The 25,629-nt window shown below is 38.6% G+C and overlaps 1 protein-coding gene across 1 annotated transcript in view; it reads right to left on the reverse strand.

Moving 5' to 3' along the window:
• WNK1 (WNK lysine deficient protein kinase 1) overlaps positions 1-25,629 on the reverse strand; it is a gene marked incomplete at its 5' end in the record, with an annotated part of 105,943 nt that overhangs the window by 67,722 nt on the left and 12,592 nt on the right. Inside the window, one exon of the mRNA XM_009582709.1 lies at positions 2,957-3,129. Within this exon, the coding sequence (XP_009581004.1) occupies positions 2,957-3,129 (173 nt within the window). The remainder of the gene's footprint in view (positions 1-2,956; positions 3,130-25,629) is intronic.

Raw genomic sequence — 25,629 nt, forward strand, 5'->3', positions numbered from 1 at the left:
ATTTTGCTAGTATCATAGGACAACTCAGGCTTGAAGAGACCTCAGTCTAGGAGGTTTCTGCTCAAGGTAGGGTCAGCCATGAAGTCAGGCATGGTTACTCTGGGCTGTTTCCAGCCAGGTTTCTAGTATCTCCAAGGGTGGAGCCTGCATAACATCTTGGGGCAACCTGTTCCACTGCTTGACTATCACCACTGAAATAGCTCCTCCTTATATCAGTCTGAACCTCTTTTGTTTCAATTTATGCCTGTTGTCTCTAATCATCCCACCATGCACCTCTGTGAAGAGCCTGACTCCCTCATACGCCCTGGAAGGCTGCTGTTAGGTCTCCCCCAAAGGATCTTCTTCTTCAAGAACTTCAAGTCCAGTTCCCTCAGCCCCTCCTCACAGAGCAGATGCTGCAGCACCTGACCATCCTGGTGGCCTTCCACTGAACTTGCTCCTGCTTAATCAATGTTGTTCTTGTCTATTTTACAGGGTAGTAGTCAATTTAAAAAAGATAAATATTTGATCTTTGCACAGAATACAAGCAAAGATGAGAACACGAGCCTTTCTTAATACTTAGCTTCAATGAATAGAGAAAAACAGGAACTAGAGTTTGGCTTTTTGTCTCAAGGTTGGGTTTTTTTCCTTTGGGTTTTTTTGTTGGTTTTGGGGGTTTGTTTTGTTTTGTTTTTTTTAAAGGAGGAAGGCTGCTGACTTATAGCATCTCAGCTCAAGGAGCTATAGGAAACCCTACTAAGTTAGCAGAGGTAGTTATGAAGGTGTGTGTCCTACCAGATAGCTGACATTCATTTAAAGTAGATCAGGAACACACACTACAACGGCCTTAGACAAAACTAGTGGCTGAGACCTAGGTCAGACTAAATCTTAATTACACTATTAATGAAGACAGCAATTTTTAAAATAGACAACTCCATTTTTTTCCCCCCTAATATTTTAATTCCATGATAGCATACAATATCATTAAGCAGTTTAATTCTTTACAACAAGTGAGTTGTAAAACTTTTCCACTGGTATGCAGAAGTTTAGGGACTCTTCGTGCAAAATTAGAAATTTGCCCAGACAGCATTTGAAAAGAACGAGTCCACAATATTTTAATGTTATTTATGTGTGCATATATATAAATGTATACAAATACAAAAAAAAAACACATGAGGAAAATTTACTTTAAGATATCACCACACTTTTCTTCTGTTCATTTTTTTACATGAAGTGACAACGTCTATGTCCCAGTCTCAAAACAAGGAAGGTATCACTTGTATTAAATGCAGGTAATGTAAACATACTGAAAAAAGATATGGAAGTAATACTCAGTCAGTCAAATACCATAAGCAAACACAAGTGTGCAGTGTAAATCTAGGAATATGACACAGGTACATGAAATACTTAGTGATATTAAATTTGGTGCATCAGAAATTTCCCATATAGTTTACCTGTCAAGTCTCCAGTGAAGTGGACAAGAATAAACTAAATCACAATAATAACACAAACTATACAATAGGGGGAATCCCCCCCCACAAAGCCTTTAGTTTAAAAGACCTTCAATTAAAAAGCCTATTAGTTCTTTCTGGATAAAACAGGAAGACCTTCATGCTTCAGAGTACAAAATAATCCTATAGCCAGCAAATCTGAGGTATTTCTTCCTACCAACATCCTACTTTATAATTGTCTGTTATTACTTTATCATCTTGCTTATGCCACCACATAACTAGCCAATCCAAATATTAAAATCTGTGAAGGGGAAAAAGGAGTAAAAAAGGGATAAAAAAGTTAAATTTAACACTACATATTCTAGCATAAAATTAGGTAACTTTATTCAAAGGCATCTGTACAGAGCTGTAAAACTTTTACTTTATTACCGCTCTGAAAACAGCACATGAAGCAACAGATTATTATTTTATCTGAAATACCTTAACCTCAGAAAAGTCTTCCCTGAACATACGGCTACAAAGAAAGCTGCAGTATCTTTAGCCCTCCAGTACTATTTCAAGAGACAAGCACTTCCCTGTAACTGCAGTCCAGACTCCCAAAGAGCCATTTTTTCTTTAAGTATGTCCATTTGTGGCTATCAATAAGCATCGTAAAAACACAAGACATTCACAGGCTACTTTAACCAAACCGATTGCAAATTGTTTCCAGCTCTTACAGCCTGCTTACACATTTAGGATTTGAATGCCTCTCCAAGACTTAAATGGGCACAGAATTAAGACAACGACCCATAATCCCTGAATTTCAGATGCTGGCAGTTTTATTTCCAGTAGATTAATGGTGACTGGATGCTCACAAACAAGCTCACAGCTCTGCAAGTTTCTACAATGCAAGGCAAAGGCATGATTTCAGTGAAACTCCCCATAGACTCCCCATACCGCTAGAGGGCCCTCACAGCAGTTTGATTTGCTGGTGTCTACTCTTAACTCTGGGTTAAAAATAGACTTAGTTTCACTCAACTATTTCACAGGTTGAAGTTGCAGGCACCTGCATACTTTCAGATTTTTGTTAGGTACTACTTCATGAAGTTTCAGCTAAACAAATAGGTGGTGGGTTTCTTTTTTTCTTTTTACATATTATTTGTACGGTACATCCAAAACCTCCCAAAAGAGGTGAATTAATTCGTGCTTTGAACTTTACAAATGAGTTCATGCTGAATGGAAGGCAGCTGGAGAGGCAAATGAAAAATTCTGAGAAGTGAAAATAGAGCATTGTCTTCCTGAGCTCTCAAAATCTGGAAGTTTTCTGCATGTGCTTACTAGGACATCACAAGGAAGAATATGACAAGCTTGCTAACTTAAAGGATGTTCTACCACACCCTGCAGTGCTACTAAAACTCCTCTTAAACAAGAATTTCCCATCAGCAAAAGAGCTCTGTTCTTATCTGTTCTGAAATACGATCTATTTCTAGCGCTCTGATTTTGGGCTAATGATTCTTATATGCTTTGACATGCCTTAATTTACTTACGTTTTCAATGTTCCAGATGTCATGAGTTCCGTCACAAGAACAATACACTTTTTTCCCTTGACTGTAGACTCCCAGGAATCATAGAACCTGACAATATTGGGATGCTGAAGCCCTTTCAGCATCCCAGCTTCCTCTTTAAATCTTTGCCGCTCTGACTTGGACAGCTTCCGATCCTAGTGAAAAAGAAAAGGTCAGAAAGCTTTGCTTTATTTCTTACTCAGAGAAGCAGCAACTTGAAAAACAGTTGGGTACAGCCAGTGAACAAGTAAGAATCAGTAGTCTTAAATGACATTTTGTTTGCAATTACCCTTAAATATTCCATTTAGAAGACATTCTATTACAGTCTTTTTTATCTTTTTTTTCCCTTACAATCTGATTGCTCTCAGAGGTAAGAATTGCAAGCCGGTAGATTATGTCCTCTTCCTGTTTCCTCCTCCCCCACTCTAATGAATTTAGTCACTGCCTGACTTGAGGTCATCAAGAGTAGACAAGATTGGATCATTTAAAGCATCCCTCTCAGGTTGTGTATAACATCCAGACCACTGGTAACAGACTGGGGGTAGAGCATCAAACCTCTCTAACATATAGTATGTACTTACAACTGTAGAAGAACAAGCGAATGAGTTGGATTTTCTTTGATTAAAAGCATGACCTCATGATTGAGCAAGTTTCCTGTAATCTAGCATCAAGGAAAACAAAACTCACACTAGAGACAGAAAGCAATTTTTTGGCCAGAGACAGATCATGAAAAAGCATTCCTGGACAATACAGTTGTATTATCTACCAACAACTGGCTATCAGATATCGTTAAGACTCTGAGAAGCTATTACCAGAATAAGCTGCGCATCTCAAGAGAAAACAGTCTCCTTGTGTCATTCAGTGTTGTCAGTTTACCAATGCATTACCAATGCACTGGTCACACCAGTCAGATTGATCAATTGACATAAACTGGATCCATATGCAGTCTGTATTAAATAAATAATTTCAGGATATACTTAAAGCCCAGAGGTTTAGAATCATTGTTTCTAACAGTTATTTAGGAATAACCAGTGACCTCTTTGTCAAATCTAAGCAATAATTTTAAGCCACTTAATTCCATATTTCCTTTTCAATTAAAAGGAGATAGTAAAAACATGCAAGGTTTATTTATACTGTTCACAACCTCCTATTGTCCTCCAGACAGTAATTCTTCTTCCTTTGTTTACAGGTAATATGTTTGCTCAATACCATGCAGCCATGCTAATATCTAAACCATCCTATATTCACTTAGATCATTAACTTTTTCTGAGAGGTTCACAGAACATCTTTGGGCATGGACAAACTTCATTTCCAGATGAAGCTCCAATTTTCCAAAGTGTAAAAGTCTTCCAGGTAAAAGTTTGAAAACAAGTTTGAAATTACCTCAGGGATCAGTATCTTATCAGTGCCTATGAATGTGAATCACACACATACTTCTACAGTTCTTAGGAAGAGGCTAATTCTTAAGCCTTGCAAATTTAGTCTATAGACATCAAAGCATTCAATCCTGCAACTATTTCACTCTGCAGAAATTAACACTACCACCTCTTCTCACTCCTTCATAAGCATTCTTGCACAAATTTCGATATAACATGCTTGCAGAAAACACTCCGCAAACATTTAAGTATTCATGTGTTGGGTTTTTTTTAATACAGAAGTAATACTTCCATGTGAGCTATCTTACCCATCTAATAGCTTTCCTTTCATTACAATAAACTGAGCAGCATAAGTTATGTTCAAAACCAGTTAATCTTGACTGCTATGATACAGAAAAGCAGTGAGCTGCAATAGGTACATCAGTCAGAACCATATACATGCTTCTAAGACACACTCAATGCTTCAAGCAATACAAAAATCACAACAACTTAATCATTCTTACAGTAAAATAAAGCAGAGTCTTCCCAGCCTTTGCACTTGATCCATATAATCCACGTTTTAAAACCAGTGTATAGCTGTAAATCCAATTATTATATATGGTAATCATAAAAACAAGGCTGCATCAATTACTTTTATATCACTTCTAAATTTAGCTATGTAATATCAACACCTGCATTTGTTTTTGTTCAAAACCTAAGTTTTAGATATACATTTGGATTAATTTCCTTTATTTTGTGCATTCTAACAAGTTATCTACCACAAACACTACTAACCAGTTTTAGACTACACTTGACACTAAGTTCTCATCTTAATCTATGTAAACCTATTCTCCCTTAAGGGCCTTACTCAGTTTTCCCTACCACTGTACTACTAGCCCCAAATAGAAACTAATCACTCTTATCAATGAACAGACTCTTAACGGGCATCTATATTTTGACTCATTTCTCTTTCTGGTTCCATCAATGGTAGCATCGTGTTCCTGCAAACATCTCTGTGACGTTTAAAACGGACACTCAACACTTCAGTGCTAGCATTAAAAAAAAACAAACACCAAGACAGTGACAATATACTAAGTAATTCAACACTCCTTTGAAAGTCGCAGTGCCCTAATGATCTGGGACAAGTTTGGACACAAACACAGGCCAACAAACTTCACCCAGGGAAGACAGCTATGTTTTTGCAACCAAGGAAACATCGCACCCTTTAGTAGCATACTGCAGCAGAAAAAGTGAACATTAAACAGAGCTGTAAGAAAAAGACAGAGAGGCCACTTGTTTCATAAGACTAGCAATGCATACTACCTTTAACTACCCTCATTTCCTTGGATACACAACCCATACACTCATCCATAACAGTTATTTATATTCGTTCCCTAAAGGAACAGTAATGTTAGGTAACAGAAAAGGGTGAATATATGTTAAAAAAAACCCACAACCCTAGCATTCAGGAAAATATTAGATCTCATGTACAATTATACCAACAAAATGAATCTGTATACACAATGACTGGTTATACTTGTACAAACTACTATCTAATGCAACCTGCAAACAGTTAGCCTACAGGCTAACATGCGATTTAAAAATAACAAGTACACTTTCAAAACTTGAGTATTCCGTACACCAGAACCTGAAAACATATTACGACAGTAAGATCTCCCAGAGTGCATAGAGATGGACCTAGAACAAGGCCCATCCCCAATACTACATTTTGGCATCCTTTGATCTGTTAGTATGGGCAAATGCGACAACTTTATGCTCTTTCTTGTACAAAGATGCAATTTAAGCAGCTGCAGATACTAAAATATTGAGACAAGCAAGAAAATAGAGCACCATATGTCATTTGGGAGACTGAGAAATGGTGCTACCAGCCACGTTAGGTACGAATACTTGGAGAAAGGCAGGGGAATGAGAACATCTTGGTATCACATGAAATCCACACACAAAGTTGCTGTACAGCAGAGCTGTAGCAGAGAGAAAGAAGCCATCGTCATTTAGTAAGAATTTAAAAGAGCGTTTTTCAAGAATTTGGGAAGGGGACAGCTTTCACAATCCTCAGTTTTAAGTATATACTCCAAGAGACTCAAAAGCCCAGATGTGTCTTTCCAGCAAGGCAGCTACTTGGGGCAATACTCAGATTCCACTGCAGCCTTTGAGCAGGAGTCTGCAGAATGCAAGACCCTCAGCTCTATCTCCACCTCTAAAGAGGTAGCAAAAAGTTTGTGCCATATCGTTCAAAATAAGCACTCCATTTGATTAAATTATCTTGAGGGTGAATCAAATGAGCAGATCTATCCCTTGCAGCCTTTTCCCTGTAACTCACGGTCTAACTAGGTATATAGATGGATCCTTTCAGCATGTATTTGCTGTTTTCATCTGGAAGCAACAATAGAGGTTTCACAACTTAACATTCCAATACCACAAAGTATAAGATTGGTTAAACAAGTTTAATGGTTTTTTTTATTTTTATTTTATTTTTAATTCAAACAGCCAGAAACTAAACAAAATAGAAAGACACAAAATGCACATGTAAGATGCTTTTCCATAAGCCTGGGAAACTTGAACAATTTTATAAAAAGAAACCACCACTTTAAGAACAGTTAATAATATATGGCTTGATATCCTACCCTTCAAAAACCAATTCATTTTGGAATTCCTACTAATAAAATAAAAAAATGGACAGCCCCATTCCTCCCCCAGTCTTTTTTTTTTACCATAACAAAGCAACCTTAGGCAGACAATACAAAGTCCTAAGTCTCGAAGTTAGCAAGTCACATTCTTATATCTCAGTTAGCACATGCTGAGCAGATACAGCCCAAATATTTAAAAATATACAAAGCTGACAAAATATAGGAGAGCTTGTTTCCTAAAATGGATTTACCTATTCTATAAAACGGCCAGCATTGTTCTTCCTGAACTGATAGCTTCCCCAGAGGACTTAAGTGTCACATCCCAATCACTGGGCTGCCCTTCGAACAAACTGAAACAGATGCATTGAGCCCACTCTGTTCATTTCATTCATTCCTTTCCACCTACATTAAATTGTTTTGACAAGCCAGGACAAACAGCAAGACTTCCCAGCACGTGACCTGCGGTTCTGCAGTGCCAGAGGCCTGAAGGGAGACAGGCAGCGAAACAATTGTTCAGCTCAGAATGATTCAATAAGCTTTTCTTGGCTGTTTCCATTTATCCACGTACTTCCCCTCTGATTTCTTTTAGTTGGGAAAGAGCTATCAGAGGTGTTTACATTATTCAATGTAAAACAGGGATCTTGGTCATTCATGATAAACCAGGTATAGGCTTACTCTTTCACTGATGTACTTAATTTACAGGAGTATGAATTACACACAGAACTGTTACTACCCTCTTTCTATCCCTGTACCTAGGTGCCCTATATAAATGCAAAAAGACCCAACCCAAAACCAGAACAACCCCCCACCCCCAAGATTAGCTACTGTACCAAGCCACAAAAAACAAAGCTCATCAGCAAAAAATGCCTATATTCCTTTGGTGATTTTTTTCAGCCAAGGCTTAACATCTATTCAGGATCCGTAATGAGGAATTAATTTTAATTAATCTTAAATTAATCTTAAATTTCAACTGGGTTGCTCCTATAGCCGTTGAGTCTACTAAGTAATTTCTCATACGTTTTCCTTTCTAACTTTCTACAGTCCTTCCGAGTTCTGTCCTGTTCACATCGTGACAAGAAATCACACATCTGCAAAGCACATCACACTACCACAAGTGGTTGCACACCCTGGCTCAGACACCTGAAGCACCAGGAGAGCCGCCTTAGCAAGGCACCGTACTCTGCTCAGGCCATTTCAGTCTGTTCGTCATTCAGACTGAGCTCAACTAAGGGTCTCGCCTCTGCTGTCCATTTTTACTAACTGACACCAAATGGCCTGAGCTAAATTCTAGGACAATTCAGCTGACATTAGATGGACGGAGTTATGCAGAAGAGACACACTGCACTTCACTCTCAAATACATGCTACAGGACACCAAGCAAGTGGATAACAAGAGAAATATTCTACATGGAAGGAACTAGATCTGCTACTTCATGCTACACATCCTCAAAGGTGATTTTCTGTTTCTTAATATCAAGTATAATTAACATAGCCAAAGTGCCAGGGAACCTTTATGCACAACAGAAGAAACTTGACCCAGAAATCTTCCCATGGTCACGACCTTCTACAAACAAATAGACTCACAGGTGACAGCGGTCAATTTTAAACTGGATTTTTTTTTTTTTTTTAAAAAAGCTCAGTGTGTGAGCTGCTACATGACTTGGAGAGCTGTTCCCTCTTCCACAATATTAGGAAGATAATCAATAAAGAGGAAACAGAAAGACTGGACACTTTACATACTACAGAGAGGTTTTACTAGCTTTCTGCATATCCTACCACTAGATCCAGAAATTCTATGTAGCTATATTGCAGGGACAGTTAGTGGGTTGTTGTTTTGGTTTTTTTCAAACTACACTAGGACAACACTATGTAGCTTTTATCCAAAGAGATGCACTAGAAAGCACACTAGAAAAATTAGTAGCAATGAACTGTCTTCAAGTGGTGTGATCTGAAAATGTACAGCCATGACAGACTTCAAAGTGCTGTTGAATTATAGATAGTCTGAATCACAACCAAGGTAAATTATCTACCTCTGAAGTTACGCCAAGCAGCATTTTATCAAGCTTCTCAAACGTCTGAAAATTTGAGGGGAAGACACTGCTGTTCCCAGCCTATTATTCAGAGGAAGAAGTAGTATACAGAAGAGACAAATGTTCTTCTGTGTGCATTTCTGCAGCAAATGAGAAAGGCTTTGCAAGCCTTTTAGGCAAGGTTAATGAGGGGTCATCAGAGGAGAAGCTAGCAAGACTGCGCTCTGATATTCAGCAGTTAATGGAACCGAGGCTTTGTGGGCTGCAGTGTTCTCATCCTGAAAAAATCTAGCAGTTAAGAGGAAAAATGAGCACAGTGACCATTGAGCTAGATTAACAAAATATCAACAAAGAATCCACTGAGCTTAAAAATCGTCCAGCATTACACAGTTGGTACCTAGAAATGGAAGTCTCAATGCATAAGAACTGCATTTACTTTTCTGTGTCAACACATAAACCACTTCAGACTTTCCAGTGTTAAAAACTAGGTAGAGAGAAAAAACAGAAGGGAGGGGAAGAGACTGTTCAAAATGCATCCCTGTACAGCAACAGACATGAAAATTGATCAAGGATCTGCACAGATCCTTCCACCGGTATACCTCTCCACAAACCACTGAACACGAAAAACTGATTAAATGGAGCTGAACAGCTGCTGTTCCAAAAGTACGCATGTAAGGGTTTTTTTCATCTGACAGTAGTGTTCCTCAAATGCTCAGAGCATTCCGGTACCCTGCCTGAGAGCTTAATTGTGTAATATAATGTTTGTGGAGTTACATAAACATTTAGCTAACCACAGAGTTAGGAATCAGGTCTGCACACCTAATGGAAGACATTCAGTCTTCAGACAACTTCTGCTTCATGCATGCTTCTTGCTACAGCTCTCCTACCTTCCAATAGTCCAACCTTTCATGGGCAAGTCTCTGCAGTCTCTACACAAGATTGTAGGGGTTGATTCTAAAATTTGCATTTGATAATTTGAGGGCTCTCACACACTGGGGAAGATCATCAGCTGCCAAGATTGCCAGCTGCTCAGTAAAAAGAGTTTAGAAAAAACAATACACTAAAACTGCGGCTACTGAGGACAGTGAGTGCCAGATTAGGATACCCTAAAGTAGTACATGAGAAGTCACTATCAAAAGTTGCCAGAAGATAGCTGTCAATGCTCCCAGGCTACACTCCACACACGTATGGAGTAATCTATTAAAACAGACTGCCTTACTATGCACTGTTTGTTCTTTAGATCTACCAAGTATTATTTCTCTCCCCAATACATGCATTAGCCAGAAGATAAGCTATTAAAAAAAAAAGACCAAACCAAAAAGCTACTCGCCAAAGGCAGGAACAAAAAAAAAAAAAAGTCAGGCTTCCTTGCCATAAAGCTGCAATGCCCGAAATCCTCTTTAGCTTTCAGAAGGCTAGGTATCTCCCAATGTCGAAACTCCGTAACTACCCGTCCCAGGCCATAAGTCCCCAGAAACAGCTCTGCAAAGACTTCTAGAAAGTTTTTAGGAAGAAAGGGTTTGCTTGCTTATTACTTCTTTATCTACACTTACAGAATTCAGAAATCAAGATCAATCTCTGTGGCTGCATAAAGTCACATGGTTTGGGGGAAGGGAAGAATATAACACACACCCTCTTCTTCGCATTAGGCTGCAGAGTTCCAAAACAATGATTTGCAATGGAAGAAAACTGGGTAATCATTACCAATACAGAGGAAATAGTAAGTGAATCTGCGGATCTCAGTACTCCTGCATTCCGGTTGCTGGTAACCGGTACTTAGAATCATAGAATCATTTAGGTTGGAAAGGACTTTTAAGATCATCGAGTCCAACCATAAACGTAACAGTGCCAAGTCCACCACTAGACCATGTCCCTAAGCACCACATCTACATGTCTTTTAAATACCTCCAAGGATGGTGACTCAACCACTTCCCTGGGCAGCCTGTTCCAAGGCTTAACAACCCTTTCAGTAACGAAATTTTTCCTAATATCTAATCTAAACTCCCCTGGTGTAACTTGAGGCCATTTCCTCTCATCCTATCCCTTGTTATTTGGGAGAAGAGACTGACACCGACCTCGCTACAACCTCCTTTCAGGTAGTTGTGGAGGGTGATAAGGTCTGCCCTGAGCCTCCTTTTCTCCAGGCTAAACAGTCCCAGTTCCCTCAGGTGCTCCTCATAAGACTTCTGCTCTAGACCCTTCACCAGCTTCATTGCTCTTCTCTGGACACACTCCAGCACCTCAATGTCTTTCTTGGAGTAAGGGGCCCAGAACTTTTCAGTCCCTTTTCTCCTCATCTTAATTTGAAGATGGAAGACAAAGTTCCTGAGGATGGACAGTGGAATGAAACACAATGCCAGGTTAACACTTACTGAAAAAACAATTTCACATTGCTGCTTGGCAAGTCTCCACAAGAATCAATTTTATATGAGCTACAAACAGTCTTCATGGAGTATGCAAATAACCTTAAGATAACACTAGAGTATAATGTACATATCTAATTCCATTAATAATAATGGAAAAGAGTAGGCTTAGAACAGTTATTTATTGTACCTTTTAAAGTTCCTGATTAAGGGTAAATTTTTTTGTAGGCTTCCTCTTACACAAGGTATTCAAAATGCTTTAAGTTTCAGGAAAGTACACAAGTAGTCAACTTAAGCGAAAGGTTGAGGGATTATTCACATAAGTTGTACAGTTTCCTGGTGAAAAGCATCTACTTGTACATTATCTTCTGTATGTCCATTTCCAGCATTTCAATGCACAATAGTAGCACAGCACAAAATTCATTAGAAGATGCAGTTAGCTTGTTTAAAAACACACCAAAAAATAAAATTGCTTCTTGTCCTTTCTCTTACTATTGATACAGGTAAGTGATACAGCAAATGTATGCAAGTTTATTGCTGCTGCTGCTTGAAGGTTAGAATTAAAGAAACAAGTTACACGTATCTTGACAGAGATGATACTTGGGTAAACTGATGGTGGGAGGAAGAAGAAGAGGGAAATGAAACTCTCAGTGATCAGACAGAAGGGGAACAGACAGAAGCTTTCACAGTCAGGATTTAATCTGTAGAAGTCAATTATGCATATCCTGAAAGAATCGATACTTGCGTAAACTTCAGAAAATAAGAAATACAACTTTGTCTTAACATTGAAAAGGGAGTTATCTGCAACTAAAGATACTAGCACCACTCCCCATTTTATCCTGCGATTGTTTGTCAGTTTTGATGAAGCTATGATTCATCACCACAGGGGAAGGGGGGAGACCACCAATAATTATATTCCTCTGATGTGGTTGCTTCCCACTTTTACATATGCAGTAGCACCTATGCCAGCAGTAGTAGTAGCAGCATCTAAGACACCTGGTGGCAGCAATGTCATAGACTTAACCTATGCTTGAAGAGACATCCTCAGTGAGAGTCTCCTGATAACGGAAAAGGCATTAGAACTGAAGTTTGTGCTTGCTTGCACCAAGTTCTAGCATCATTAAACACAACTGACCTGTAACCAGTCACAGTTACACAGTCCTTCCAGGTCTTCAGCTAGAAAAAAGAAAGTTGGCTAAATCCTTCAATTCATGGGAACATTCAGAACAAGTCTATTTCTAATATTGTTATTGCTGTACAAGAAGCAGGCAGTAAGGAGTAACTAGAATACACAAAACCAAAGATGCTTTAAAAAAAAAAAAGGAAGTTAGGAACACTGCATCAGCGACGAGCTCTCTAACACGGTGAGATATGAAGCCGTTCTGCCTTACTTCCTCCCATTGAACAAATGGCAGAAGTGGGATCAGAAGTGTAAGGAGCATGCAAACACAACGTGCATCATGAACACAGCAGCAGAAAAACACTTGTTTCTCTGCAGGACAACAGTAGATCTTAAAGTACGACTCCAAATAACAAAGTTTATCTTTTGTTACAATAGCACTGTGGGAATTTTTATTTTCAGCAATGCCAAAAATGACTACACTGCTACACTAATGCACTTCAGTACCATGTGCAATACTAGATGGAAGGCTCATGCCCAGCACGCACCAGAGAGACACATGCAAGCATGCTGCTTAGAGACTGGGGCAGCCAGCTATACCTCAAGTCCCTCTTGAAAAGATAATGGCAGAGAAGAGAACCCATACAACTCCAAAAAGGTTAGAATAGTCTGTCTGGCTGACAGGCTTCCAAAGAATTCAGCCAGTGTAGATTTTTAGGTTTCCACTTAAATTTTGAGAAGCACCAATATGACGTGCCTGGCAGTAAAGCACCTCACTTTTCCCAGGAAAATCAAACATCAGCAAAATTGTACCACCTGTGAGTCTCTATTGGATTACAGGCTTGTTTTCCAAAACTGTGTTGTCTGTGAATATACACATTAGTACAAGTCTATACTACTCCTCTCCCCACTCTCTCACATCAGCACAAACATTCATAGGCAAAGCAAGTAGGCCAAACTAAAGAACTGAACCAAATTCCACTTCCACAGAAAACAATGACCAAGACTAATCAGTGCATTGCCTAATCCCACAATTTCCTTTGGGAAACTTGCACTCTTCAGAATACAGCCATGAAAACTATATAGCAGCTTCAGAGTAAATTAAGAACTATACTAATACTTTATCAAATCAATTATATCTTTTCCTTTGCTCTCCACACAACCAGTAAGAGAAAAATTTTGAACAGTAGATATGAAACCTATAGCTTAGACATGACATCCTCTGGAATCTCCCAGGTCCTCAGGAATCTGGTCTAAGAATGGCCAGCAACTGTTTAGGCTTCAGTCATTTCTATTCTAGGTTGCTGTACAGGCAGCATTTGCATTTCCTTACGCAGAAGTCTGGAAAAAAAGATGGCTAAAAGTTTTATTCAATTTATTCATTCTGAGAGGCTGAACATAAGGGACAGTAAACAAAATGCTGGCCTATACAAAAATAATCAGTATTAGAACAGAGAGCTCATTTATTTATTTTCACTTTAAAATTGCTATTTGATCCATGGAAGATAAATGGATAAGTTTGCTATCTGATACCAGTTCACAATAAGGCTTAAGTTTATTACATACAGCTTATTACAGAATTGAAGCATTAGCTGAACTGAATTCTTGATGAGCTATTAACCAGCTGGACCATCTTGTCACTTGGCTCAGATGCCTCATTAAAAGTTTTAAAGCTCACATCAATTCTCATTTTGCACTGAATTCATTGCTTTGTCAGTGAGAGGGAAGGTACATCCAATCTCAGTTCAATTTTACTATGAAAATCCAATTCTCCATTCAGGGGGTGACAATATTGCAGGAAAAAAGCCTCCTCCACGATCCGTTCTGATTTATTCACTCACTGCATCAAAAGAGCAACCATAGCTCTTTGTTTCACATATTTCTGTATGACCCTAAGAGTCCTTTTATGAGTAGGTACATGTCTAGAATATTAGGGTGAACCCTTAACCGATTTGATAAAGGCAAATCAATTTAGAGAATCAAAACCACGCTACAATTCTTCATCCTATATACTTCACAAAGCTGTATTGGCGAACGGGAGGAGTTAGCTATATCTACTTTTCAGTACACTCAAAAGTTACGTCAATATGCTGGTTGGAAACCATGCAGAAGTGTCAAGATGACTCCAAAAATTTACTAATAATGATCAAAGTAGGAGGTACACAGAAACTAGTAATGTTCCTATGCCTCTGACTAGTTTCCTTGCAAAAATCCCAGCATAAAGCCTAGAGGCAATAAACTTAAATTGTCTACACAAGTATTTAAGCAGCATTCCCTGCAAGGCTGCCCCCCATGCTCCTCCAGTTGTAAAATGAACTCACATCAGCCTACAGTACACATTAGCTTCAAGTTTACATACAACATCAGTACATACATTGCATATGGAGCCTGATTACACTACAGGAGTTACTCTACCCAGCTCTGCTTCTTCTTCTGCAAACACATCCAAAAAACTACTTCATTTAACTTACAAAATTGTGGATTACTATCAGTTATGACAGGATGACATACGAAGTATAGGCCAAGTACTAGCAGCCAACAGAAAATTCTTACAATAATCACTAGAGGAATCCATGCCAGACATAGAATCACAATGATACCATACACATTAGAGACATTTACAACGCACTGTGTACATCTTCCTTGGCAAACACCATACAAAATGTAGATCTAAAAAGCTACTCAAAGTCAGAAATATTTCAGACAATATCAAATGTACCACTAATATGTAAATTTTAAAATATGCACATTATCTTTCACAGAGCAAGGAAATTGAGCGCAGTTGAGTCAGGAGAAAGAAAACACTCAAATATTTAACAGTAGGCAAGCGGTAGGATGAACAACTAAGAATACTGGCATGATGAAGCATACTCTGCATCCAGAAGCATAATTGGCTTTACAGTTCAACCCTGAATAATTCTAAAACAAGTTAAAATATACGAGAAAGTGTAATTGAAATGCAGATGGAGGGACCACTCAGCTCCTATTATCTAAAGCAACACAGGATACAATACATAAAAACAGTGAGTGTTTTGCTGTACAGTAAATCAAGATAACAATATGCACACCTTGAACATAAAAGGACTCTCTCTATAGAAGCTGGGAAAAAAAGAAACCCTTTGAGGTTGGATTGACCTGCAAGAAAAGGTTTTGACAACTAAAATTTAATGTAAGACAGCTGAGATGAAGTATTATCAACAGAGTAATCTCGAAGATGAGTCAAAGGAAACAGCTAGGGAAAAGTGCTAGAGGAAGTTTAAGATGAATATTCAGGATTTTTTTCTTGGAATTTGGGGACTACATAAGGCAGTACTGCCATTGGCAAGGCTATTCTGCATTAAACTAAGTTTTTTTTCTGAAGACTACTACTGGGAATATCCTGCACTGCCAGACGACCAACCATGACCTAGAAGACCTCAGATACTCACCACAACCTATCTGTGAATCAGCTATTCAAACTGTTACAGCTTATCCAAAAAGTCTGTTTCTCATTATATTGTGCTTTACTCACATACCGTCTGTCCTTGGTCTGGTGCCACTTTATTTCAATTGTTTGAATAGGAACATTGAAGGAATTTCTTGAAGACAAACTATAATGCCTGAGAATGTCACGGTCCAAAGGGCCTGCCTTAAATAGGTCATCACAATCTGTGAACAGGCTTCCTTGTTTTCAACTTACCTCCTACTTTGTCACACTGAAGAACTCTACCTGCAGTTCAAAATTAATTTTAGTTGTGAACTGAAGAGCATCATCCAAACAGAAAGTTAAAAAGATTCAAATACTCTTTCCATACAGTGAAATATCTGATGTTCTGTGCATCATATACCAAGATTATTAATTATTAATCATGTTTAACACTGAAAAAGTTTCCTTATCCAAAGAGTTATCTGAAAACATTTTTAGCACCATTGCTCCATCTGAAACACACTCGTGTTCAGCAAGTCTGCATACACAAGAAGCCACAGAAGCTGGAATTCAAATGAAAGTGGTTTGTCAGAAAAGCTGCACAAGTATTCTCATACTGCATCCCTTGCTTCAGTGACAACAGCTACATTTCTGGGGGATAAGAGTAGGTAAGTAGATTTGAGACTTTTTGTATTTCTGTTTAAACTAAATTCCTTGCCCCACCACACAACCCCAAACAACATCCCAGTAAAACAATTTTAATTAAGCTAAAGACAGTATCATAAAGATAACAGACGCTCAGACCTGGTTTTAGTCTCAAATCCACTAGTTACTACTTCAACAAGTACACAGGCTTACTCTTGCTAGAAAGGTCAGTCAAGAATTATCTTTTCCCACTCTTGAAACAACCGAGGCTACACAAGACCCCTTTTTCACAGGCAGAGACAGGACTCAGATAGAACTCTGGAGAGATATCTAATAGAGCAGCCATATTCATTTTCAGAATAAGAGCCTTCTGTCCAACCACCAGGCAACAGGATGCGAGTAGAAGCAGGATGAAATCCATATAAGCAGCAGTCTGGAAGCACCTGAGAACCAGCTCCTTTGCCCATCCTCTGTTGCCACTCCCTTCAATTAACTCATCAATCCAAGTGCCAACATAAACTTTCCAATCAAAATTCTAATGTTTGAATGCTTAGTATCTAGAGACATTGATGAGAACCTCACCAATTCCTCCTGAAGTTTCAGGTAGCTTTGTAGTTTTTTTTCCTAAAGACCCTACCACTACAGTATAAAATAATTTTTCCACAGGATAGCTATGATCCAAGTAGAGACCTCAGTACTTTCATTGGACAGCTGTGTGATACAGTCTCTTGGGAGTTCAATTCTAAGACCACTTTTGCTAGGAGATGAAAAGGTGGAAGTGTCATTAGATAGTTTTAAACCCTCAAAAAATGCTTAAGACAGTTTTCTTGTTACCACCAAAGGGTTTTGTGCTTAGAACTTCAAGTTTCTTAGTTTGAGCCACAAAATTGAATTATGACAGAAGAGGCAGAGAGGGAAGATAAGTACTTTACCAACTCCTCGTTTTCTAATTGTTTACCAAAAACGAGTGCTGCAGCACCTCAGAAATACTGGAAATAGGCTTCAGTAGCCACCAATAATATTACAGAATAGCAAGTTTTAAAACTCAAAATTTATGATTAACTGCACCAGCATGGATACTTAACAACCTGCAATTGTGAAAGAGACGAGACCAACAGGCTGTCCAATAAGCAGGAGCTGGACAGATGAATCCATCTCAGAGTTACAGTCCTATCTTCAAAGCTGTTAGCAGGCTGGAAAATTTATGAACAGGCTTCTTCAGAATGAGTTGCAACATATCTGTCCATCAGAAACAGACATTCCCCCTTGTGATTTCACTTTGCAAGTAATAAAATCCAGACTGCATTGCAAACAAAGAACTGCAGTTCCCCCCTGCAACTTGCTCTTGCCCTGAGCACCTTGGCTACAGAGGCTGCTAGTTTTTTGATGCTATTTTAATCTCTCCTATGCTTCCAACACATGTTGAATATCACAGAAACTTTCTTGTAATTTGCTATTTCAAAGTATGCTTTCTCAGATAGACCTGGTCCATTCTTAGTCACCTTCTGTTGAAGGTTCACATAACCAATCGGTTTGGCTCTATATCTGCAGAGCAAATTAGTGCTCAATACAAACCAAACCGAGATAGCCTGAGCACTTTCAACATACTAAATTGCTGACTTAGTCCAAACGACTCTATTTCAGAATTAGTCACACATATAAGGCTCTAAGGTGGAAACTGAAATTTGTGCCACTATGAATTCTTCTTATCTCAACTGACTTAAGTATGCTTGCGTCTAAATAAGGACTTCACAAGAGATCTATTGGCAGTGATCAGCTTTGTAGAAATAGGACGCTTTTCTCCAAAATTCATGTTCCTTCCAAAGACAGACAGTGGAATGGGATGGTATCATAAGAACATGGTGAAATCTGAAGACCATAAAAGACACTATGGCTACAAGTACCCAGAATTTCATTTTTAAAAAGATGGAGGGAACAATTTCCAGGTAATCCGAGGGATAACTGCCTTTTCCTATTATAAGTTCCTGCCAACCCTTCCCTCCAAAGCACTTTCAAGTTTCCACTTCCCAGGAGGGGCAAACAACATTAGACATAGCACAGACCTGGCTCTGAGCTAATTAAAAAGGAATTCCCATACAACGTGCTAGACACTAAACACTAGAACAAACGTAAAAGCAGTCAGGTACTACTCTGATTATAGCTAAGTTAGACTGTTTAGATTTTTTGCACTTGTTTCATTTACATACATTTCTTTGGACTTTTATTTTTCCCCTCCCTCTGCACAATTATGACTACTATCATTAAAAAAACCCCACAAACATTTCTCTAACTCTGCAGTCTGTATAGCAACAGTGTTCGCTCGTGGCCCTACTTCACTTAAACCCTGAATATCAAGAGTCCAGTTTGATGTGAAAAATCCAAAAGGTATTTAGAAGGCCAAATTGTAAACATACAAACTCCTGTATTTTAAAATACACTGACAGAAAAAGATACAGATAATTGCCAAATCTAGTAAAAAAAATACATACATATATTCCATTCTATCCATATCAATTTTCCCTCAAGGCTTGTGGAAAAGCAGACAGATTTTGACATGGACATTTGCTTTTAAAATAATAAAAAAATTCACTTTGCAAGATCCAAATTTGCTATAACTAAAGCCATTTGAGCAGTATATTTCCACAGATGTTTGCATCAGATTAACTACAACATACCAGTACCAAAGCTAGTTCCCCATCATCTGAACACTGAGGTTAATAGCTACCAAGTCTGCTGCTTCTGCAAAAAGAGGCAAAAAGTTCAAAAGCTTAAGGCGCCTATGGATGTGCTGTTCCACAACAGATTTTCTACTTGAAAAGTTCAATTCCTATTCCTCCAGAGAAAATTATGTCCTGATGAAGCAAGCCATTTCTGAGGATGTTAAACTTTACTAGCTTAAACAGTTGCAACACAAACAAGGGAACTGAATTATATTGTACAGCTTTCTGTCTTGCATTTCCCATCCTGAGGGTTTGACTTGAACATGCTGTACAAAAAGTAATTATCATTTGTAAAACATAAAGCAAACACGCATTGTAAGTTGAACAAACTGCTTCATACGGCATCACATGGATGCTAACTGGCAGGCTAGAACATGGATCAAGTCATTAGAGTTTAAAAAAGACACACTTTCCAAGTAAGTCTAATCTAGAAAATACCACTTATTTTAAAGCTTTATTATCTCAAAACTATTTACTTGGAAATACTTCCTCAGCGTAAAGACAACTCACCTGTCTCAACGCTGCTTTTAGGTCCCCACTTCACAACTCTGAAGTTCAAAAGCTTAAGGCGCCTATGGATGCAACAAAACAAGCGCTTTTCTCTGAAGCATCTGTACCATCTTGGCTAAAGCTTCTTAAACAATTAAGCTCAAGACAGACACTTGGCTTGAAAACTTGCAGCGCAGGTGGTTAAAAGGTACACACCAGTTGGGCAACTGAAAGCAGGATCTTATGACAGGAATCAAACTTAAGTGGTGCTACCTCATGTATTATTCCGATGTGTCCTGGTAAAGAATTTAAAGTAGATGACCACTATGTAGATATAGAGCATTACCAACACATTTCTTCCAAGACAGCTTGCAAAATTACAGACCATTACATATCCAAACTCCACGAAAATTACATACTTATGCTATAGAGCTGACCTCTCAATCTGCTTGATTGACTATGCAGTCCAAAAAGTGCAGTAACTGAATTCAATAAGCAGCTTCCTAACACTGCATGAGTGAACTGTATTCAAGAGGAAAAAACACCTGATTGACATTCATGTTAAGCACATGCATCACCCGCACTGCACTAACTCCAAGTATTACAAAAATATATACAATTGATTGCTCAGTTCTGGGCTCTCAGACACAGACTCTTTTCATTTCACTACAGTCCAGGTTAAAACCAGAAGGTCTCATGCATTAGAAAAAATTTATTTCAAGAATATTTCCAGTGACTGATGAGAATAGAGCTTATCTGGAAAGAGATACATGTTTTCCCTTAGATTAAGGTCAGCCCTGAAGGAATCCAGCCCATCATGAACATGAAAGACAAGTATTTTCATACTTTCGGAAGAAGCAAAATAGGTATCAACTTGCACATTATGACAACTAATGGGTCGTAACGCAAAGAAATTCAGTTATATACAGCTTAATAATAATTTTAACCATCATTTTAGGTATTGTCACCAAGTCTTACACTGAACATTCAGATACTAAATTGTTGTGGTAGGATTTTTGCCAGCAATGCCCAGAGGGGCTCCAGAAGTAAGCAACAATGTCTCTTCATGTCACTCCACCCAAAGAACTCCCCAAAACGACTTCTCTTTTGCAACTTCATCTCACTGCTACTATAATGCTTGGATTTTTAGTTATTCAGCACAAGAGCATACTCCTCTACTGCTTTTAGCATAGTGTTACTGAAAAGAGCTAACAGCAACTATTGCTCCATTTGCGGATCCTTTTCTGAATAAAATCAGAAAGCTATTAATGCTCTACAGGTTGCGTTTTCTAAAGCACAACACTCCAAACATAACAAATGAAGCTCAGTCCTTTGAGCTACTGTTTAGTTACTCCAGAAGGTGTTTTCTATCTAAAGCTCCACAGCTGCAATATCCAAATTAGATCCGCAAGTAATCCAGTGGGGTAAGTTCACTTCTTAGGAAAAGATAAGAGGAAACAGCAAGATAGGAGACTAGACAATACACATCATCTCCTTGACCCTCAGGATCAAAAGAAAACCACACTTGATATCCACAACCTATAGGGCGCAAAAACCTAATATTGCCCCACATCAGTAACAACTGTGGAAAGCAGCTGCAGTGCCACTCAAGTCTACCAGTAAGCCGCCTTCCGTCCTTAAGCTTCCTCTGCACCACTTCTTCAGGGAAAGTGGCACGCTTGTCATGGAATAACCAGTTGGGTCCCTAGAGTTAGCTTATACAGTATCATTAGTGCTAGTCAGACATTGAATTAGAAGCCAAGATACAAGACAGATGAAACTGAGACTCCTCATCCAATCAAACTTTTTTTTCCATAAACGCTACAGCAGGAAAGAAAACAAAAATCATGGCACGTATTTTAGTAAAAAAAAAAGTGCTATTATTTGGATTCTCCAAGTTATACCATCACCAGCCATAGTCCTGTAGATACTCTGGGGTAACATGGGCATATGGCTAGATAGGAATAGCCTCTGCGCTTCCACCATCCAGGAAGAACTAAAAACCAAACAACGCAATAGCCACAGATGCTTACAAAAAAGTGAAACTAAACTGATAAAAAGGCAAATTAATTCAGCTCGGTTTCCCCAACAAGACAGTCGACCCCTCTTATCTTTGATGAATGTGTCGCAGGATGCGATAAAGTGCATAGCGCCACAACCCTTGATCTCTGCTTGACAGCAGTCATCATTCAAGGCTCAAGATATTTTGTTATCCTACCATGTCTAACAGACTGTTCAAAATCCACAAAAGACAGCTAGGCTAACAGCTATACTTGCTATTTCCAAGAGCACACACTGATGACCCCCAGACCCTCAAACTGTAAACCTGACGCTAAACTAGAAAATGACCATTCAGATGAGGTTTCAGATGAAAGACTTCCTAGTGCTTTGACACCAAAGCAAGAGATCACACATCAATATACGGCTGAAAAAACACAAACATTTATCAGAATATGACCTATCCCAGACGACTTATTTTATAGGAAGTCAAAGAACAGGGAGAACTGAAGCCCATCATGATTCTGAAGCAAGGAAGTTGCAGACTTTTTAAAATATACATCCATAAACACCGTCAATACATTAATGAAAAGCATGCTCTCGGTTCCCATCATCTAGACTAACTGTGTGGATTCAAACACAACAGAAGTTTTCACTGAAGGACACATGCAATTCAAAGGCCACAAAATCCTCATTAAAGGACTCCAGAACAACTTCAGTCTCCCTAACTCCCACTAGACTTCCTAAACCTCTAGAGTTGCAAATCACCTCTTTCAGGGTGGCTGCAAGGGCTTCTATGGCACAAGCACTGCACTAGTGAATTCTACAAGCCAGAAGAAAACAGTTTCTGAAACACAGAAAAGTGAGGTCTATGCAGACAAAGTTACTCAACCTATGTTTTGGGGTTTTGTTTTGGGTTTTTTTGGTGGCGTTTTTTGGGGGGCTTTTGGGGGTTTTGTTTTGTTTTTTTTTTTAAGCCTGCAGGGACTAGGAGCTAACAGTGTAGTCAACTGCATTTATTGTTCCATTGCCTGAAAGTGTTAACCATAGACACTAAAAATATCTTAAGTACCCCTCTGAACTACAAAGCTTTTTAGAGCAACAGGCACAACTCCTGTCAAGGTTTGAGAAGCAGGTCGTTAGACTAAAACATGGCCATTTCCCTGTTCTGTTTTTTAAGTGTAAGTCTGTAGTTACTGCAAATTTTTGTTTTATTTCTAATTCAGTTTCAGTCCTACACACTGCAGTCTTCACTAGTCAAGAACTACAATCTCGCTTTACATTAGTTTTCTGCAGAGAAGCTATTTTAAGTTAATGACCATGCCCATTCTCCCATTAAAGTGTTTTTTCAGTCATGTACTTAGCACTCAAGTTTTTTTATGGCACTTTGTTTCACATTATGCTCAGCAGCCCATGCAACACAATGCATTTTGCAACCAAACAGCCAATGGCCATTGGCAGAATTCCACCCCCCCTTTCTCAGTATTATTGGAATAAATCAAGGCTTATTTGCACATGGATGGCAGCAAAAACCCTCTGCAACCTGCAAAGTCAAGTTAACCCCCTTAATTATCAGTGTCACGTAGATTTATTACGAATCTCATTACACTTCATTCATTGTTAGCTAGGATCACATCAGGTATCTCAGCTTTTTTCCTAGAAATCCATATTGAAACAGACTGAGGATTATCAACTGGCCAAAAGACCACTGGGTAATAGTATGGATAAATGTTCTTACCTAATAAAATTACAAAAGGAAAGGAGACAATTAGAAGACTTCAGAACAACCATTTTAAATACTTCTGCAACAGCATCAGCAAAATCCATCAGTGGCTGAAACATTATCATCAGTATAAGAGAACTTCTGTAATACTCTGGAAGAATTCTAACTTCACATGAAAAAGGAATTTGGATTTAAGTGATTCAACTTCTTTCCTTCTTTCAGTGAGTCTTAGACTGTTTCTAACAGTTTCATAGTACAGTTTTATTTGAAGTTAGAGTAATGCTTACAGCCCTCTGAACTAACAATTTGGTCACCAGCTTGTGATCCCAGTGACTCCTGATAAACTCACAGCTGTTGGACTGAGTATTTATACATGAAACAACTGACGTATTTCCACCTGGTCTTCATGACAAGAGGATGACTAAATAGAATGGCAAATCACTACTGCTTCCAAACAAAACTCAGGGAAGAGGAAAGGGAAACTGCTGAGTTGGACTGCCCTTGACCCATAACAAACAGACAACTCAGCTGTCACTTGTGTTTTGGTCATTTGAGAAGCAGCAGAAAGTATATCTGAAAAGAGACACCCTATTCAGCTGAAGCTCAATCTAGTCCATGGATTTTTTTCCCTTCCTGGAAAGAGATTTGGCTTGAGAAGGGGGAAGGGAGAAGGCAAAAGTATAAGGCAAATTCCCAAGAGAACAAAAGTAAGCACATTTCCATGGGTAAGATTGATTTACCAGCTGGAAAATCTAAGTTTGGAAGAAAGGCAGCTCCAGGAGTCAAAATTTAGATGCAAGTTTTAACCATGCTCATTTTTCTTTTATATAGGGTAGCTGAACACACAGATACAAAATCTGCTTCATTCCAGAGTGCAAAGGAGGAGAAGGGCGGAGGGGGGTGGGGGGGGAAATCCTTGTTCTGCCAGATGGCTTATACAGGGACCACAGCAGATTCAGGAAGCCAAAGTTAGAAAATAAAGCAAAAAAGCAACATTGGCAATAACTGATACAGTGTTTTGTTGGGGGGGAGGAATGAGAATACTTCCTGAACAGGTAAGAAGCAAGAACAATTACCATTCCCACACAGGAACAAGAAAAACAAAAGATACCATTTCCCTGCATATTATTGCCAGAGAAGATAAGGACAGAAGTCAAAGGGAAAGTGGAAAATAGTTTTCTACATTGTCAACCAACTCATTCTTTCCATGCTAAATTCCAATGCCAACTTCCTCAGATTTCATACTCCTCTTAAGTGACAAAATATACTTAAATCATCACTATGCTTACAGCTTGCTGCTTTTTAACTGCACTCATCCACATCAACCTAGTTAACATGCACATCAGTCGAGTCATTACCCGGTATTCATCAGTGATTTTAGATAGAATAGTTGCGCTCCTTCAAATTTTACAAGTTTACCCAAACCATGCGGTTTGTTGCAAAAAGTTATCAAGATCAGAAGCTGAGCAACATATACTCTTAGATGTGACACAACAGTAAAATCACACAACGCAAGCATACTTTAGAAATTCAGTATTATCTTATAAGCTGCCACATTAGAAGCCACAACTGTTTTCTGACAGAGGTCAAACCACTGAGGAACTGTAGTGAAGCAAACCTTCAGTTAAACAATTCAGAACACTAACCAGCAATTGGCAATAATAGTAAGTAACAGAGGCTACCACAAAAAGAATTCTGGGAATTATTTTGCTGATGTTGAAAATGCAGCTAGCTGCTTTAGCACAGATGATCCTGGCATATTTCCTTTGGTTAGCCCAACCTAATCTAAAGCTACTTAAGCTTTCTTCACAAAACTGAACCATTTCTTTGCTTCAGCATTTGAGATAATTACAGTTTGCATCAGTGTTAGTTTTCATACGTGAAAAAAGGACTACCAGAGTTCTTGCAGATTCTTATGAATCACTTGATCAGCAACCTCAAATTCAAAACCCTATCACTTACATGGTTTAGGATCTAAGGATGCTTTCTCCCAGATGCCATGGAATAATGGGATTTTTACAGTATGGGTTTATCAAGCAGAAACCATTCATAGCGTAGGTACATGAGGAGTTTTCCTAACATTTGGGGCAGCAATTCTCTGCGAAGTTTTTCTCACTGTTGTTCAACTCAACACTTTAGAGCTCTTCATCTATATATCT

This window comes from Fulmarus glacialis, unplaced genomic scaffold, assembly GCF_000690835.1.
Source record: "Fulmarus glacialis isolate BGI_N327 unplaced genomic scaffold, ASM69083v1 scaffold3558, whole genome shotgun sequence".
NCBI classification, from domain to species: Eukaryota; Metazoa; Chordata; class Aves; order Procellariiformes; family Procellariidae; genus Fulmarus; species Fulmarus glacialis.